Below are 18,623 nucleotides of genomic sequence, written 5' to 3' on the forward strand. Positions count from 1 at the left end.
TGAACACTCTATAGCTGATAATTACTAGAATATAGTGATTTGTTTAACCTTTGGCTTTAACAAAAAACTTCTTTGTTTTAACCAAAAATATCACTTACCCTACCTTTAATTATATATTTTTCTCCAAAGTAATTTCATGAAGAAACATCTGAGAAACTCCAATAGAAAACAAGAAGTAAGCCTATTATAGTCTGCCTTATAACGTCATGCCAATTGCCAAACCCACTGTGTTAATTTCTCCAACACTCTCAGTCTGAGAGTGTACAACACATGGCTCAGAGTTAAAATAACACTCTGGATTGTACAGTGTATGTGGTCCAGGTCATTATAAGCTCCAGCAAAGCTCTTAAGTCTCCCAGTCTTTATCTCTGCCTGAGGGACCGAGGACAGAAAAGATGAACTACGGTGACCACTATTCCTCGTCGTCGTCCTACCGAAAGATTTTTGGAGATTCTCCCCGTTTTTCAGCATCCCCCTTGCGCTTGAGCGGTGGCTCGGCCCGGTGCTCGACCTCCTCCTCTGGGTTCAGGTCATTGGCTTCATCCCGAAACAGCGCCTCGTCCTCGGGCTATTACAAAGGGTCATTCCGGCCCTTGTCCTTCTCCCCCGTCCCGAGCGACAGCCTCGACCTAGCCCAGACCTCGGTCCTCAACAATGAGGTCAAACTCATACGGACCAACGAGAAGGAGCAGCTCCAGGGTCTCAACGACCGCTTCGCCATGTTCATCGACAAGGTCCGGACCCTGGAGCAGCAGAACAAAGTGCTGGAGACCGAACTGGTCACGCTGCGACAAAAGCAATACGAGCCGTCCCGGATCGCCGACCTTTACCAACAGGAGATGCGGGACCTCCGGGCGCAGGTGGAGGAGGCAAGCAGCGAGAAGAACCACATGCTCATGGAGCGGGACTGCATCGAGGACGAGCTCCAGAAGCTACGCGTACGATACGAGAATGAGGTGAGGGCGCGGGAGGATGCGGAGCAGACCCTGAGGTCGTTCAAGAAGGACGTGGACGACGCCACGGTGGCGCGGCTGGACCTGGAGCGCAAAGTGGAGACCCTGTTGGACGAGATCACGTTCCTGAAGAAAGTGCACGACGAGGAGATCCACGAGCTGAGTGGAATGGTGCAGGCGTCACGCGTGTCCGTGGAGGTCGAGCTCCCCAAGCCGGACCTGACCTCGGCCCTCAAGGAGATCCGGCACAGTTACGAGTCCATCGCAACCAAGAACCTCCAGTCCGCCGAGGAGTGGTACAAGAGCAAGTTCGCCAGTCTGAACGAGCAGGCCACCCGGAACAACGAGTCCCTGCGCGCCGGCAGGGAGGAGATCAACGAGTTCAGGAGGCAGCTGCAGTCCAAGACCGTTGAAATTGAGACACTGAAGGGCACCAACGAGTCTCTGGAACGACAGATCCGAGAAATGGAGGACACACAGAATGCCGAAGTAGCTGCCATGCAGGTAAGCTATATAAAGCGATGTCATAAGAATTAAGACTAACTTGTATAGCGCTGTGTATAGGCCTAAAGAAGCAATTCAACTGTTGCATGTAGCCAACTCACCCTACTGTAAATTATAGGCCTATATAGGGCCCATGAATTAATGAGAACTCCAGAACTAATGGATTGTGGTAGCTAGTTAATTGAGTTTATATAAGCTTATGAGTATATGACAAATTATTCAAAGGAAATATTGACGCACAGTCCAAAAAGCAAGATAAAAAAAAACGATTACCTTACTTTAAAAACGAGTGTTGTCATGAACTAAGAGTTGCCCTGTCCATTGTGCTGAAGCACTATCAGCCGCCAAGGTCGCCAAGGTGTAATTATATGTATACGTGCGTGCAGTCCATTTATAGCCTATATAAGCTAAGCCTACTGTAACTGTCTACTTTCAAGTTCAGTCTAAAGGAATCAGCAGCTTCAAGTTCATCAAGTCACTGCTAGGCCAAAATGGAATGTTCTAGACTTCTAGTGCAGTGTAGGCATAACCAGGGAAAAACATGGCAGTAGAGTCGTTCATGGGTGGATTAAAGGTGCTTAAAGTGATTATTTCTTAAGTGCTAAATAGCTCTATGTTCTGATAGGAATCATTGCTTCTACAGCATTAGTTCAGTAACTGGTTTCTGTCTGATTGTCTCTCTCCCTCCTCTCACATTTTCAGTGCCCCGCCCTCATCTCTCTCCTCTCTCTGTCTGTCTCTCTTTCTCTCTCGTCGGACATCTGACCCCTTCATCAGCAGTATCCCAATGTGTGACTCCATCTCCGATCATTCAATACTTTTCTTGTACACAGATAAACACAGCCATTTCTCATCCAGCAGACCCCCATGGTTGTGTAATATCAAAACACAGAGTTAACAATACTTAATTCTGACCCTTTTCACTGTTCCAGGACACCATAGTCCACCTGGACAATGAGCTGAGGAACAGTAAAGGTGAGATGGCCCAGCACCTGCGGGAATACCAGGACTTACTCAATGTCAAGATGGCACTAGACATCGAGATAACTGCCTACAGGTACCTTCTCAACTGAGAAAATGAACTCTCTCAAACAAACACACAATCTTGAACCCTATGTAATTCACGCACAGGTTATATTGAAAATATCCACCCTGACATCTCCTTTGATCCTCAGAAAACTGCTGGAAGGAGAGGAGACACACTTCAGCACAGGGATGTTATATGGAGCAGCCAATCACAGTGTCAACTACAGCTACGTGCCCCTCCCCTCAGCAGGCTCTTCCCCCCCCTCATCCTCCAGGAAGAGCCGGAAGAAGGAAGCGGCTCGGAAGGAGAGCCTCAAGGAGACTGCTGAAGTCAAGGTGGAGAAGAATGAAGAGGCAGACCTTAACTCCAACAGCTAGAAAGAGAGTGAGATAAAGAGAGACCTTGGGCCCTACTCAAGTGACAGTGTTTCAAAGCTACTCTGTGCATAAATGTAGTCCCAGGTTTCCAGAAGGAGCCATACCCATTTCCTGTTCTATTTCAGTTTTCCATATCTTCGTTTGATTGGCAATGGCTCGGCAGCAGATTTCAATGGGAAACCAAAGATTGTTATTTTAGGAAGATAGTCCATCCTGAATCGAGCCACTAGAGGCGACATGGTACGGAAAAGCGTGCGCACCCCCACAAATCCTACAAATGGTCTCCTAAGTAGGCAAATCTCACGGATGTCCTGGTGCTATTGTGTGTTGCTGGGAGTCTGGGACAGAGAAAGGTTGATAATAAAGTAGATTTTCTCCTGATTTGTCTCTCTGAAAAAAGCCATTTTAGTATGAAAATCTTGGGAATGTTGTGTGTGTGTGTGTGTGGCTTGTGATGATCGGATCCAGTTCAGTGACCATGGAGCTAAAGAATGTTTCAGAAGCTGTCTTCCATTGGAATGAATGAATCCAACCTGCTTCACATCCATTAAAAAGGCATCCGCTAAGTGAGGGATGGCGTATCTTCCTAAATTAAGCATCTTTGACTATGGTTATGCACAGAGCCTATTATTAGTTCAGTCACTCTAATCTCTAACTCTAATCACAACAACACAAGGCCATGTTCTACTATAACATCTCTAACTAGAGCTGACATATGGTGCAATTTGGTGGTCAAAGGTCAAGGTCAAGATTGAAGATCAATTATTGATTTGAACACTGTCCATAATTTCTGACCTACTGTATAAGATTGCATTTACAAGCTTGTCTCAAGCAGTTTCACTATCTGCAATAGTGTTACTTTGTGACATACTACAATAAGATACTGATATATTGATGACATTTGTAATTTTGTACAAATTAAAGTAAATGGACCCGGAAGGAATACAAATTACAAATGAGTACACAATGGAACTTTAGGTTGCACTTATTTACAAAACCAGACATCGACCTATTCATACAGAGAAATGTGTTGTATTCTGTCTTATATAGACCACACTAAGACCTTTGACATTTAACAAATATGTTGGTTCCTGTGTGAGACCACTTAATGTTTCTAGAAGGGTTTTTACTTTCTCAATGGTGTCTTTTTTTTCTCGTTTTGTGTGGGAGATTTGCTCTGAAGCCTATTTGTAATGATACAATGAACTAAGATCTTTAGGATAAAATCCATATTTCTCGTTTCTATATTTTTGTGGTTAAAAACCTTAGTGTGTATAGTGTATTATTTCTGTTGTCAATGTCATTGTCATTTAAATGTTATGTACATTGTACACTACATGTTGTATGGTAGTCTTTAGAACAAAATCCCTTACTAAATGGCACAAGGAAAAGTTACATTCATTGGTACAGTGATTGATCGATTGATTTTATTTTAGTAAAAATGCACAGCCTAAAATATATACAATTTATAAATCATACCAAGTATAACACACACAATACACATTTCCAGTGTGGTCTTCCCACTGACTGAACATTGTTTGTTGTGAAATATAAAAAACAAAATTTGAATAAAATGAAATGCCCAAACATTCTTCACAGCTTTCAGTTTTATACTAGACAAACACAACACAGACATAACAGGCCTATAACTTGTAAGCCTATACATTCAGGCTTGGTTCACATTCAGGTCCCAAAAGCCCAAAAGGGCTGGGTCAGAGAGGGTTCCAGGTGGTACCTAGCTAAATGATGGAGTTGGTAACCAAATGGACCCTTACTAGATCTTTAAATATTGAGTGTAAAATTACATTTTCACACTCTCAAGAGTTAAATTATTGCTAAACATCAGCCTTACTTAATTTACCACAAGTCTACACAATAAGGGAATGTATAGAATTGTTATTTTCCTATGGTACCAACATCAATTGCAGTTGCTTTACCGCACTTTCGTTGTGACGAAAAGAGAGCTGAGCCTTAAGGCTCTGTCTACCGAGCAATTCTACACCAAATCTCTTCAGACGGAAAAATCAGTCCAAGTACAAAGTCAACGCAGATCCAGTTTAGTAAATCTAGAGGGTTTATGTGGTTCAAGTGATAAAAGTACTTTGTAAAATGTAAAAGCCTTTGTTGAGTGACCTGAATTGGTCCATGCTCAGAGGGAAGTCAGGCAGGGGAAGCGACCTCACCCTAAAGGGCGAGGTCGCGTGCATTGGCCATATATGGAGCGTATCTTGAGTGTATAGGGTGTGATGAGGTCAGCTCAAGATATGGAATGTCAGAACAGGTCAGCTCCATATATGGAGATCTAAGGGTGGCAGCAGGGGCAGTGTATTGAAAATACAGGGTTTGATGAGGGCCCTATTGAGAATTCTAGTTTTCGCCGGCTGCCAGGCGCGGCTGCACAAATAACTTTGGGGCAGGCCCGTCTAGAGTTTAATGGACAGGTATCAGTCAAAAGGGAGACATCGGAAAGGCAGGATGGATGGGGAACGATATAGAATGTCAGAACAGGTTCTTACCTATATCCATATACTAATATTGATGACATCAGGGATCTCCATATATGGGCTTAATTGTGACAGCAGGTCGCATTTACTATGACATCAGTGATCTCCATCCTGATGAATGATGTCATGCGATGTCACGAGACCTGGGCACCATATGGGGCTTAAACTGATGGGGATTTTCTACACTGACTGACTGACGGGAAATGCATGATTCCACAGTTAACTGTGACCTTTGCGGCAACCACAGTGGTTATCATGAGACTGTTACAATATGATCATATATTGGCATTCCCATATAGGGGCTTAATATTGATCACAGTCAGGGATCTCCATATAATGGGCATAACAGGGATTGTATTAAGGTATCAGCTGGGAATGCCCATGTATGGAACCTTTTCACGTGATGTCACGATGACCTGGGGTGACCAGGGGACTGATGTCATGATGACCTGGGGGCTTGCCTGGGGTGAGCGACAGGGTTTTGAGTTAGGTGACGTGTCAGAGTGACGGGGATTGTGAGTGAGGTGCCAAAAACGCAAGGTTTCTCTGGACGCAATAAATAGAAAGTGGCTCATCCTGGAGTTGTTCCACCTCAGTTTATCACAACAGCTTCAGGTAAAAGCAGATCAATGAAGTGCTATACCCTTTCGCTTTCTGATTTGCACTCTCATACTAGAGCATGCTTGGTGAATAAAACACATGTTGAGATCTTCATGTTGAAGTTCTCCTTGTGTATATTAGACACTAGTAGGCCTCTCCACAGATCATAGCTTAAAGTCAACACAGTAAAAAACCTCAATGAAACTAGTGCCCAAATTGAACCATGTACACTTCCAGAGTTACAAATTATTATTTAATTGCCAGATTTTCCAGTGAACTCTTAAACGGGGCGGCTGTGGCTCAGGGAGGTAGAGTAGGTCGTCCAATGATCCCTGGGTCAGCGGTTCGAATCCCGGCTCCTCCTGTCCGCATGTCGAAGTGTCCTTGGGCAAGACACTGAACCCTACATTGCCTCCAATGAGTTGGTCGGTGTGAGCTTGCCACCATTGATGTGAATGTGCGAAGTGAGGACACTGGCATCGAATGTTCGCCGCTTCACCTCCCAATGAATGAACCATTGTAAAGCGCTTTGAGCACTTGGAAAAGCGCTATAAAATGCAATTCACTCATTCTAGGCCAAATACGTTTTTGACTTATTTTAACAAATAGCCATCCAGGCTAAAGACGTCTTTAACTTAACATTAAAAAAAAACATCTTAAAAAATGAGTTAACACACAATTAAATACATGACTCAAGAGCTGCATAGTCATTTATTTAACAAACTACCATGTATAAATACCCGTTACATTTTAGCTTCATCAGGACAGGAAGCATATAAACACATCATTGGAAGTCTGTACAAAATATAACTTATGTAAATCTGTGAGGCAATTAAATCAGAATATACAGTAGTAGTCCTTAAAGTAGACAACTTTGGTAGCAATAAAAAGCCCTTTCTCTCCCAAAACAAATTAAATACAATTACAGTAATTAACAGTAATGTAGCCTGAAGTAAAACTACACAAACCATGTCTTCAGTTGTTCAAATATGAAATTATATCAGTCCTTATATAGGAATTTAGTCATGTTTAACTGTAGAAATAATTCAAAACTCTGTCACAGTTTACAGCTACAGCAAAATGGCTAAGGGCCGATTCATACTCCTATTTTAGAGCCGAATAAAAGTCGGTTCGGTTCTGTAGAGTCTACAATTTGACGTCATTTGAGGTTCGGGGGGGCGGGTACCGTCCTAAAGTCGCCTCTTCGGTGCTACTGAAAATTTCTGACGAGCCGAAATCATTTCGGCACTACAGCGCCGAAACAGCTGTAAAATAGGAGTATGAATCGGCCCTAAGCCTGATATACACACACACTAGTAGTAACACCTGAGGGTGCATTGTGATTATGGAAAGGAGAATGATTCAATGGTATAAAACATAGTACGACAAGCAGCATTGAAATACAATCACAGCATTTATCCCCCAAAAAACTAATTTCAAGCCATTATAAAAGTGTCACACATGAAAGGATAGGGGAACCAGAGTTTTTCATTTAGTCTGTGAAAACAAATTATTTTCATTTCTCTTTTTTTGTCATGTTTTTCCACTCTCCTCCTCTGGTCAAAAGCAAGGAACCAGATTATTTGTATTCGAACCTAAAATAACAACTGATGGACAAGACAAGACAAACCAAACCAAATCTGCCGTGATTCCAGCGCTGTGTCTGAACCGACCAAACAACCAAATCGTCTTAATTAACAACCGTTACTTTACGGAGGTCGCAGATAGAAAAGAACGCCAGTGACCGAGAACTCTGGAGGTCCCTTGTCGACGGCCTATACCCTGGAAAGGGTGTCAGGCGTAAGTAAGACTTTACGGATGTAACAAACCAAGGAATTAATTTAATTACAGCTAAATTACTTTAACTCTGATATTTTAATTTATAAGTATTAATCAAACTTTTTTGTGATGGACTGTCAGTCTCTCAAGAGCCCTCCAGTTGGGGGATCTATCGTAGTGGATATAAATATTCTGTGACTACTTAAAAGGACAAATGGAAAATCGCTGGCAATGGGTGAATTATTTATTTTTACTCAGTGAATGAGTAAGTAAGAGTTGAGTGTTAGGGAATCTAGCTTGAGCAGCGTTTGGCTATAGTTTTACCCAGGAAAAAATATTTTGCACCGTGCATGACAGCAGGGCTAATAATATAAATAAAATCAATAAACATTCCTGTAAAACTGTTTCTGTTCTTTCCGCGACCCTGTCAAAACATCCCAAGACCCATTTTAGGCCCCATGTATGTTGGCTGAGACCCACTGGTCTAGAAAATGGCCATTTGTGATATTCCATTTTAGCTATATAATCATAGCAACATAATCTTTGTCAGAAAATGTAGGATTTAGAACAGTGGGTCTCAAAAATCACGTTGTGCCGTGTTGTGAGCTGCTTTACAAAATTACCAAAAAAAATTACCAAACTTCCCTTCAGGGGAGGGGGACACATAAGGCTCAAGACTGGTCAGGCCGGACCAGGCCAAAATGAAGCACCAAAAGACCATCCTAGGGGAAAGAAATGTACAAAAAGTTGATAAAACAATTGAGCTGAAAGTATAACTGTTGGTTGTGTGACCTCCATCTATGTGTCTCTGGATAGTGGATACTGATGCTAACCTGTATTGCGTCCTCTCCTAAGCTTGTTTTAACGTCTTGTAGTGACTGGTACTGATCCAGAAGTTGTTCTCCACAAACCACATCCACCTGTACACAATGGAAAGATTAAATTCAATTTAAATTATCTTATTAACAGATTGTGGAGACTGTGGAGAAAAAAAGTGCACTAAATCAACAAGCTATATAGATAGCAAGTTAAAGTTTATTTGAATCAACAAATGCGGCTCACCGCATTTGTTGATTTGACCCCCAATTCAACCCATTGATGCTGAGTGCCAAGCAGGGAGGCATTGGGTCCCATTTTTACAGTCTTTGGTATGACCCGGCCAGGGACTGAACCCCCGACCTCCCAGTTTCAGGGCAAGGCCACTGTCTGGTTATGCTCATCTATAAAGGGCAGGGCAGTGGAAGCAAAGTGCCGGAGCCAAGAAATCAGTCTAATCTCTTAATCCCTGATCACGTGTGTTACTGCTAAATATGCTCCCGGACTGAGGTGTCATTGACACACCGGTTCATGCTGTGGTGTTGCAGTACCACACTGACAGTGTATCATAGAGCTAACATTATGGCATTTCTCTATTCAGACACTAATAGTTTAGTATAGTATATTCACCATCATCAGCTTGCATAAAACACAAATTAAACAAAACATGTCCTCTGTGTCAGGAAACAGTTTATGTCCGTTCGGTCCTGAAAGGAATGTTTGGCTATTTGAAAACGATATTTAATTTAGGAAATCGTCCACAAACAGACATCCTTGCATAATATCTTCCATCTTTTCCCTTTCAAGATCTTCACACACACATTTATAACCCTCTTTCCCTTGCAGTCATGCTCCCACGGCTCTCTCAGAGAGACAATCAGGATCAAGGTTGCAGCCTGTGTCACTTCCTGGTGTCATTAGGTTTTAAGTCCCAGGTGAGCTGACCTGGCAAGTGGGGCTGAGCTCCATCTTCCTCCTGATGAAGAGCTCCACGTGACGAATGGTGGCCTCCCCTGACACACGCACGTACCGCCTCTCCAGGGGCTGTAGGAGACAGAGGATTGGAGTTGTTATTTTGGAGGTGCGACACATTAATTAACAAATGGCAGTGATATCTATTGCGGTTTCCATCTTCTATTAATCTGGTGTCCGTGAGGTCAGTGTCTGGAGATCATCTGTCATTCTGTTGAGCTGGTCGAGTCATCATTGTGATGTCAGAACATCATTGTGATGTCAGAACAGGCCATCTCCATATATGGAGATCATGGGGTTTGATGAGGTCAGATCAACATATGTAATGAATTCTGTACTGGCCATATATGGAGCGTATCTTGAGTATACAGGGTTTGATGAGGTCAGATTAACATATGGAATGTCAGAACAGGTCAGCTCCATATATGGAGATCTAAGGGTTTGATGAGGTCAGATCAACATATGGAATGAATTTGGCATTGGCCATATATGGAGCGTGTCACGAGGCGTGACTACGTTTTGGTAGTGTAGAAAGTGGATCTCTGCATTCCACATCAAGGATCTAAATAAATAAAGATGTGATTAGCCAAACACACCGTTTAGTATATAAAGGGTTACATTTGTCTTCATTACCTTGTAGTTGTTGATGCCCTCTTCAGCCCTAGAAACAAAACAATAGTCATTATAGTGGTTAACATTTTCTATGAGACATTTTCTCACTTAAAAAAAAGGGAAGAGTGGCATCTACTGGTGGTGACATTCAAGTACAGCAGAGTATTATATCTGGCATTGGACATTGGTAGTAGGGGTGTAATGATACATTTGAACAACGATACGATACGTATCACGATACATGGTTGACGATACATGGCCGACGATACATGGCCGATATTGGTTAATTATGGCAATACGATTCAATGATTTAAAATTGATAGATTAACTATTTAGCAAAGAAATTAAATTTTGGATAGTACAGGTTTTCTTTAAAGGAAAAAGTATGAATATGGATATAAATAAATAAACAGTGATTCTCTGGTATAGACATTATATTTGAACACATATACAGTAGACAAACCCGTACTACCATGACATGAACACTTACAATTGCTAAATACAATGCAAAAGTACTTGAACTTCGATACCGATTATTTGCATAGAAAAACGATACGATACAAAGTCAATGTTGCCGTTTACATTTCGATATACTTCGATTCTTGAAATTAAAATTGATTTTTCGATGGAATTACTATATCGTTACACCCCTAATTGGTAGTGTGTCTATAACCAATCCATGCATAAAACATAGGACAACATTTGATATGATGACATATGAGATCCTCACCCTACAAACTCCAACATTAAAGACACATCCAGCTCGGGGGGAATGGTAAACACAGTCTGTGGTGTGTCCTTCTTCTGTTTCCTCAGACCGGTAGGACATGGGTGGGACACCGTCACTGGAAGGTCAGGAGTGTGGAGAGATTAAAGAGAGTGTGTATGAGCCAGGTGACCCTGCTTTTCCTCCAGGACATTTAACCAGTGAGGGGTGACGCCCCCTTCTGTGCCTCTACTCCAGGAGGACAGCACTGCCTGGCTTTGCTCCATGGTGGGAAATATTGCTCCATGTTGACAGTGCACCTCCGTCACGGTCTAAAACTATACTTAAATTGGCCAAAAACTAGTCGATGGTAGCGGGATTCGAACCCGGGAGGTGTGGAAAAACAGAATTGTTTTTCAGACTATTAGAAATGTGGAAATGTCCCATGGGATCCCTACTACTACTATCTTGCCCCCTCTCCCCCTGCCCCTCACTGGGGAAGAAAATCGGCTTCATGTAAGAGAGAGAGCCATAGGAAGAGTGGAGGAAAGAAACGGGAGACAAGGACAAATGGTGTATGCCTTGCAATAAAAGAAAGAACATGTTAACCACTTGATCCCGGCATCTCTATTCTGGGGGCAACATTCACCAAAAATCGTTATATCGTTTCCCTATAGAGGATTTAAGTGGCTACGTTTCAGGAAATAGAAAATATGTAGCCTCTAATGGATGTCAGAGAGAAAGGCAGGGGGCACCAAAGACCAACAATAAGACAGACCCAACATTAACAAATGTGCCATTAGAATGTTTCTTGAAAGGAGCAACAATGCATAACTTGATCCAATGGTGGATCTGTTCTGTGTACCTGATTTTGGCACCTCCAGACCTTTCCCTTTGTAGAAGGCAACCATTCGTTCACGCTCCGCTGCAAAGCAAAAATAAACACGTTTTATTGGAATTGTCAAATACAGTAACAAGAACTAACCCATTTGAGGTCTTCTGCACTAAGGGGCTGAAAGGGGCATATTACATGAGAAGAAATTCAATTAAATTGAAAAGATGCCTGGTGTTACCATTAGAATGGTTGATATTCATTGCAGACCCAGACTACTGTAAATGTGCCTGGTCCACTGAACAAACTTTGAGAGCTCTCTTTTTAGATGCTCATTCAAGTGCCCAATTGATAGCCAAACACATTTTGTGAGCTGCCTTTTGTATGAGCTGAGCAGAGTTCTCACTCTGAAATCTCACAAATCTGCCAAAACATGAAATATAGTTAATTACATTTATCATCCCTGTCCCCAAGATATTATGCAGTACAAAAGTATTACCGGTATGTGTACTGGCAAAATATAGCCAATATTTTATGAGCCCCATGGTGTTTCTTATCTGGTTATACCAATGTTCAATACACCTATATATGTCATATATACACCTATTTTACACTTACATTCCTCCAGAGAGGGAATCATTTTGTAGACAATATCCTGCAGTTGTCTGTCAGGTCTGCATTGAAAAAGCACATTAAAATAGGTTTTAACATTGACTGTTTTGTTGCAGACTTGGGTGTATTATAAATCCTTGAGCTTTAATCATCCAAGTGTTGGAAACATATATGTTGTGACATTATCCCCAAAGTAACACAATTTAAATAAAGATAAAATTATCTCTGCTTTTGCTTCTTTTTAAAACAGTCAACATTAAAATAGACCGACAGATCTATTTTCAAAATTGTTAAGCAAACAGCCGTCGGTGACGGGTTCCCACCGCTTTTTGGTTCCCATGGTGACGACGCTTCTATGCAGTATGTGTCAAACATAAACACATGCAGACATCAAAAAAGAGAACACCCGACTCGCGCGTCAGCTAACTTGCCGATAACTTGCTTCTTACATGCATTGGACATGATCAGCAGTGGAAAGAGGAAGGTGCTGGAGCAATTTGTGTTATTCTAAAACAGTTCTAATAAACATGGTTATTATGACATGGAATTAGTGTCATTTCTTCATTCAGAGCATGCCAACACATTACACAGCAGAAGAAAGAGGTGATGGAGCACTCGGTGTAAATGTATGACAGTTTATTTCAATAAACATGGTTATGACATGGCGTTGTAGACACTACGTAGACGTGTAGGTTCTGCCGGCAAGCAGGTTTATCTATGGAGCGCTGATCCATTTCCGGAGCAGACTGCCGTAGCCGTCGTCGCTTAAAGTCCCTAGTGTGTGTATCACAGCAACTTGTGGTGTTACTGTTGCTAGAGCATTCATTCTCCAGTGGATACTCTGTGATGATGGAGATGTCTCTCAACGGATGCAACAGAACAACATCAATCCATGACTGCAAAATCTCTGCTTCACACGCCTGCACTTGTTATAGCAACACATACGAGATGGTTTGCATTGGCTGGACGAGATGGTTTGCATCCATCCATTTACAACTGGGGCGGCGGTGGCTAAGGGGTACTATTCAGTGGCTAAGGGGAGGCTAAGGGGTACTATCCAGTGGCTAAGAGGTGGCTAAGGGGTACTATCCAGTGGCTAAGGGGTGGCTAAGGGGTACTATCCAGTGGCTAAGGGGTGGCTAAGGGGTACTATCCAGTGGCTAAGGGGTACTATCCAGTGGCTAAGGGGTACTATCCAGTGGCTAAGGGGTACTATCCAGTGGCTGAGGGGTGGCTAAGGGGTACTATCCAGTGGCTAAGGGGTGGCTAAGGGGTACTATCCAGTGGCTGGATAGTAACCGCAAGGTTGCCAGTTCGAACCCGGGCTCCCCCAGAGTTAGTGTCGAAGTGTCCTTGAGCAAGACACTGAACCCCTAATTGCTCCTGATGTGCTGGTTGTGCTGCCATCAGTGTATGAATGTGTGTGAGAACGGGTGAATTGATGCACAATCTATGTAAAGCGTCTTGGATAAAGGCGCTATATAAATGCACCATGTATCATTTACAACTCGGAGAGTGAGCGAATGTAGGCAAATTGACCCTTACAGTTCCAACTGGTTTGAATTGAACAATCAGAGTTAACGCTACAGTGAGAATTTTACTTTGAATTGTGGAGAAACCCAGACATACCTGATATTGTAAAGTGGCTGTGTCTCGTGAACCACGGTGCTGCATGTTGGACATCTGTTGCTGGTAAAGAAGTGCTTCACAATGCAGCTTTTACAAACTGTGAGAGAAATAACATGAAATGATCAGAAGTGATTTAATTCCAATTTACAACCAATCACATGACCAAAGGGACATCAAAATGACCAAATGTTGTTGGTCTTAGTTAAGTAGCCTACCAACGAAATAAAATAAAATGATTTATTGCTTAAGCTTATGCAGTAACTATTCAATGATTCACTCATATACCAAAACCCATTGAAAAATGTAGAGATTTATGAATTACAAAGCCTTCTTTTTGAGTGGTGCAACCACTCCAAGGAACAGCAATGTCCGTGTCCCTGTGTCCGCCTATGTGATGTTAGCCTATGTGACGTTAATGAGCACCAGTGGTATCTGAGTACCAGTAGGGGCACTGTTGTGCCAGAAAACAGAGAGAGATAGTGCTGCATTGTTGCCTGCTAATGAGAGAGAGAGAGAGAGAGAGAGAGAGAGAGAGAGAGAGGGGAGTTGCACCACTCAGTTCACACGGGTGTGATTTTTTTTAATAGAGTCCCAGCCCTACTAAAAAACTGAGTGTTGAAACTACCCCCCCCCCCTCTCTCTCATTAGCAGGCTGCACTGTCTCTCTCTCAGTTTCTGGCACAACCGCGCCCCTACTGGTACTAATAGTCATACTCTTGCTCACAGTCACATAGGTGGTGGGTGGGTTAACGTCACATAGGCGGACACGGACATTGCTGTTCCTTGGAGTGGTTGCACCACTCAAAAACTATCTAGAATAAAGTGATTTAAGATCATTAAAGCTGGGCTGTTGCCTTTCATTCTGTAATGACTGAAATGCAGTATTCTCGCGGGCATTATTCTCACAATACTGCACCCTCATAAACTGAAGCTGCAGCATTGCAGAAACACTTATTATTATTGTGCTCTTTCGAGACATCAATATATCGTTTGTAAATCAGAAAACAAGTGGAACGTGTTCCTCAGTCATGTTGCAGGTCCTTTGGTGTGATCCATGGTCAAGCAATGCCCTTTTGCTTGTTTATTGTATTAGTATATTATGATACGGTTGATGATGCTGCGTGTTTGGTCGTGTAAACTAATTTAAACTTTTAATTTGATTTATTTTGATTTGTTTATCCTTGTTTTATATTTTGTTTCTGTGTCCATGAATACGTATTCTGTTGTTGTTGCTTGTATTTTATGTTTTATGTTTAAAAAAAGTACTGATCAAAATAAGAAAACAAGGTATCCAAAAATAACCTGTGATATGCCTTCTTTCATTTGTCTGAATCAATTATTTTTACAAAACATTTTTGTTTATGCCTCGTCTACTCGGCTCTCATAGATTCCAGTGCATTCCGTCAACTTCCGCTCCAGGGCTTTGTCACTATTCTCAGTATTCTGCTCCTCATAGCCGCCATTGGACTGGTCTGGCTCCATCAAAGATTGTCTATACGAAGATGCACAAACTTCATTGGAGCCACAATGGACTTTGCTCCTCCCCTCCCCTCTCCCTGGCTGACAACACTACGTCAACGTCATGTGGATGAGCATTGATGGCAAATTATATGGCAAATTTCATGATTCCCATTTCCCAAATCAGCCCCATCAAGAAAGAGTCTAAGACAGTTATGGAAAATTATATTATTAAGCATTGGAACACACATTTCATTTCACTTTTAATGTGTCCATTAATTTCACGTTATAATATTCACATATTCTCTTAAATATGGGGCCAGAGCCCCCCCATGTCGTCCGTCAAATTGCAGATGGACAGAGAGACTCTTCCGGACTCTCAAATCTCGCAAGAGTTTGTTGCTGGGATAACGAAAGGTCGATATATATAAAGCATGGCTTGGCTTTAAAACCAAATTTACAACAGTACTAAACAACATGGCTCCTCTGAGAACCATCAGGGTCAAAACCCGCTCGGAGCCATGGATGAATTCGGACATACTGACTGCAATGAAAGCCAGAGACAACAAATGCTCTGAACTTCTTAAATGCAAGTCCAAGCTAGCCAAGCGCTTCGACAGTGATCTCCAAACCAAACTGTGCATCCTTAAAACCCAATGTAACAAGCTAAGAAACGGTGTAATTGCCATGACCAAATCAGCCAAAAGTAACTTTATCAATGATAAAGCCGAGGAAATCAAAAACAATCCTCGGGAGCTCTGGAAGCTACTAAACAACCAACTAGGCTGTGGTCAGAAACTTAAAACCAGGTTTACTAACATAAACATCAAATCAAATAACACCCTCATCACTGACAAGGTTGATGTAGCCAATCACTTGAACATCTTCTTTACAAACATTGCAACAATGCTGGATAACAAACTGCCCTCCCACTCTGGGCGTTTTGGTGTAGAGCACATCAAAGGCTTCTACAAAAACCTAGGTGTTTGTAAAGATGATTTTAAAATGACAATGGTAACAACTGAGGAGGTACTTAAGAAACTGAGTGCCCTCCAACCCCACAAGGCCACTGGCCATGACAATATTCCCTCCAAATTTCTCAGAGACTCAGCCATTTCCATAGCTCCAGTCATCACCCACATAGTTAACCTCTCCATCAAACAAGGACAGGTCCCCAGAGATTTTAAACTGGCCAAAGTAACCCCCCTGTACAAAAAGGGAGTAAATTAGAACCCGGCAACTACCGCCCTATTTCTATTCTAAGCTCCATCTCGAAAGTGATGGAAAAAATAGTCTATGAAGTTATGAACAGGTTGAAAAGTATCTTGCCACTAATAAATTGTTGTACGAGTTCCAATCTGGTTTCAGAACATCCCACTCCACTGACACATGCCTTCTCTATTTGAGCAACCACATCAAACACGAGGTGGATGCTGGAAAATACTGCGGCATGGTCATGCTGGACCTCCAAAAGGCTTTTGACACCGTGAACCACTCCATACTGGTTAACAAGCTTAAAGCTATTGGTTTTGATAGCACATCAGTGAGCTGGATGCAATCCTACCTGGAGGGGAGAGAACAGATGGTGGAAGTGAACGGAACACTGTCCCCCCCCCTCCCAGTGAGCTGTGGCGTCCCACAAGGAAGCATACTAGGGCCTTTACGGTTCCTAATATATGTAAACGACATGACTTCAGCTTGTGACTGCAACTTGTTCCTGTTCGCAGACGACTCAGCACTGCTGGTCTCGGACAGGAACAAACTGCAGGTTGAAAAGACCCTCAGCTCTGAACTCGGTAGAATCTGCACCTGGCTCGCTGATAACAAACTATCCTTACACCTGGGAAAAACTGAATCCATTCTCTTCGGATCAAATAGTAATCTCAAAAAGGCAGATGGCTTCTTGGTTAGAGTTGGTGATGATATTATCACACGGAAGGATCAAATTACCTACCTAGGTTCCATCCTGGAGGCCAATCTTTCCGGTGATAAGATGGCCACCAACGTAATCAAAAAAGTCAATCAAAGAACAAGATTCCTCTACAGGATCTCCTCACTGGTCGACAAAAACACCTTGAAGACCTTAACAGGAGCCCTCGTACAAGGTTTCTTTGACTATGCATCCACCTCCTGGTACCACAGCACCTCAAAGGCCCTTAAAACAAGGCTCCAGACCTCCCAAAACAAACTGGTCAGGCTCCTACTTGGCCTCACCCCCCGAACCCACCTCACCCCTGCCCACTTTGACAGGCTGGGATGGCTTAGGGTCGACGTCAGAGTACAGCATCTTGCAATGGGTCTGGTCCACAAGATTAGATACACCACCAAGATACCCATGTACCTGTCTAAATACTTCCTTAATGTAAACGAAGTCCACACCCACAACACCAGAGGGAGTGCAACAAACCATGTACAACCCAGATTCGGCACAAACAAGGGGCTAAATTCTTTTCGCTCCTATGCGACCAAAATGTGGAACGCCCTACCAACAGTCATTAAGACATGTGAATCCCTTGGCTCCTTCAAAACTGCTCTCAAAGGGCACCTACGGATGGCTGCAATTCGAAACTGGCCTCTGTAAAAGCTGAATTTTTATCTGGATTGTACTATGTTTTTGTATGGACGTGGTGTTGGGTGCCTGCACATATGCACACATGGCATAAACGCATGGTGTTGTGTGCAGGCGCCCTACACTCTGTCTTTGTACTATGGATTGTACTATGTTTTTGTATGGACGTGGTGTTGGGTGCCTGCACATATGCAGTATGCACACATGGCATCAACGCATGGTGTTGTGTGCAGGCGCCCTACACTCTGTCTTTAGTTTTCTTTTATCCCCCTGTTCCCCTCACTGTATATATATTTTTTTCCCTTTTCGCTTCCTATATGATGAATTCCTGTTCTGTTCTTAACTACATAGAAGTGTCTATTTGTTTGTCTCTAAATGTTTTGATGAATTGAACAATGTGGACCCTGTTGTAAACAAGTGTAAGGCTTAATTGGGTCGTCCACTCACAGTTAACAGTCTTTGTATTGAGTTTGTGCTTGAAATGTACTGTAATTCTGCAAACTGTTAATAAAGATTTCAATCAATCAATCAATCGATAACAAAGTAGATTTTCTCCTGATTTGTCTCACTAAAAGAAGCCATTTTAGTATGAATATCTTGGAAATATTGAGTGGCTTGTGATGATTGGGTCCAGTATTTAGTTCAGTGACCATGGAATGGTTCATAAGCTGAG

The 18,623-nt window shown here is 42.5% G+C and overlaps 2 protein-coding genes across 2 annotated transcripts in view; one reads left to right on the top strand and one right to left on the bottom strand.

Annotated features, from left to right (window-relative positions):
- Positions 1-395: 395 nt before the first annotated feature.
- LOC308328836 (alpha-internexin-like) lies at positions 396-2,861 on the top strand (the record flags this gene model as incomplete). Its single annotated transcript, XM_080782945.1, has 3 exons — positions 396-1,457; positions 2,390-2,514; positions 2,633-2,861. The coding sequence occupies 3 exons, from the start codon at positions 396-398 to the stop codon at positions 2,859-2,861; spliced, it is 1,416 nt and encodes a 471-aa protein (XP_080639071.1).
- A 3,801-nt stretch (positions 2,862-6,662) lies between these two features.
- pcgf6 (polycomb group ring finger 6) overlaps positions 6,663-18,623 on the bottom strand; it is a 13,908-nt gene continuing 1,947 nt past the window's right edge. The window contains exons 4-11 of the mRNA XM_080781418.1: positions 13,924-14,020; positions 12,301-12,356; positions 11,716-11,775; positions 10,875-10,989; positions 10,166-10,193; positions 9,506-9,604; positions 8,578-8,664; positions 6,663-8,466 (exon numbers count right to left, since the gene is read on the bottom strand). Coding sequence (XP_080637544.1) covers positions 8,416-8,466; positions 8,578-8,664; positions 9,506-9,604; positions 10,166-10,193; positions 10,875-10,989; positions 11,716-11,775; positions 12,301-12,356; positions 13,924-14,020 — 593 coding nt within the window. The 3' untranslated portion in view covers positions 6,663-8,415. The remainder of the gene's footprint in view (positions 8,467-8,577; positions 8,665-9,505; positions 9,605-10,165; positions 10,194-10,874; positions 10,990-11,715; positions 11,776-12,300; positions 12,357-13,923; positions 14,021-18,623) is intronic.

The sequence above is a fragment of the Protomyctophum bolini genome (assembly GCF_963924005.1).
Source record: "Protomyctophum bolini genome assembly, chromosome: 14".
NCBI classification, from domain to species: domain Eukaryota; kingdom Metazoa; phylum Chordata; class Actinopteri; order Myctophiformes; family Myctophidae; genus Protomyctophum; species Protomyctophum bolini.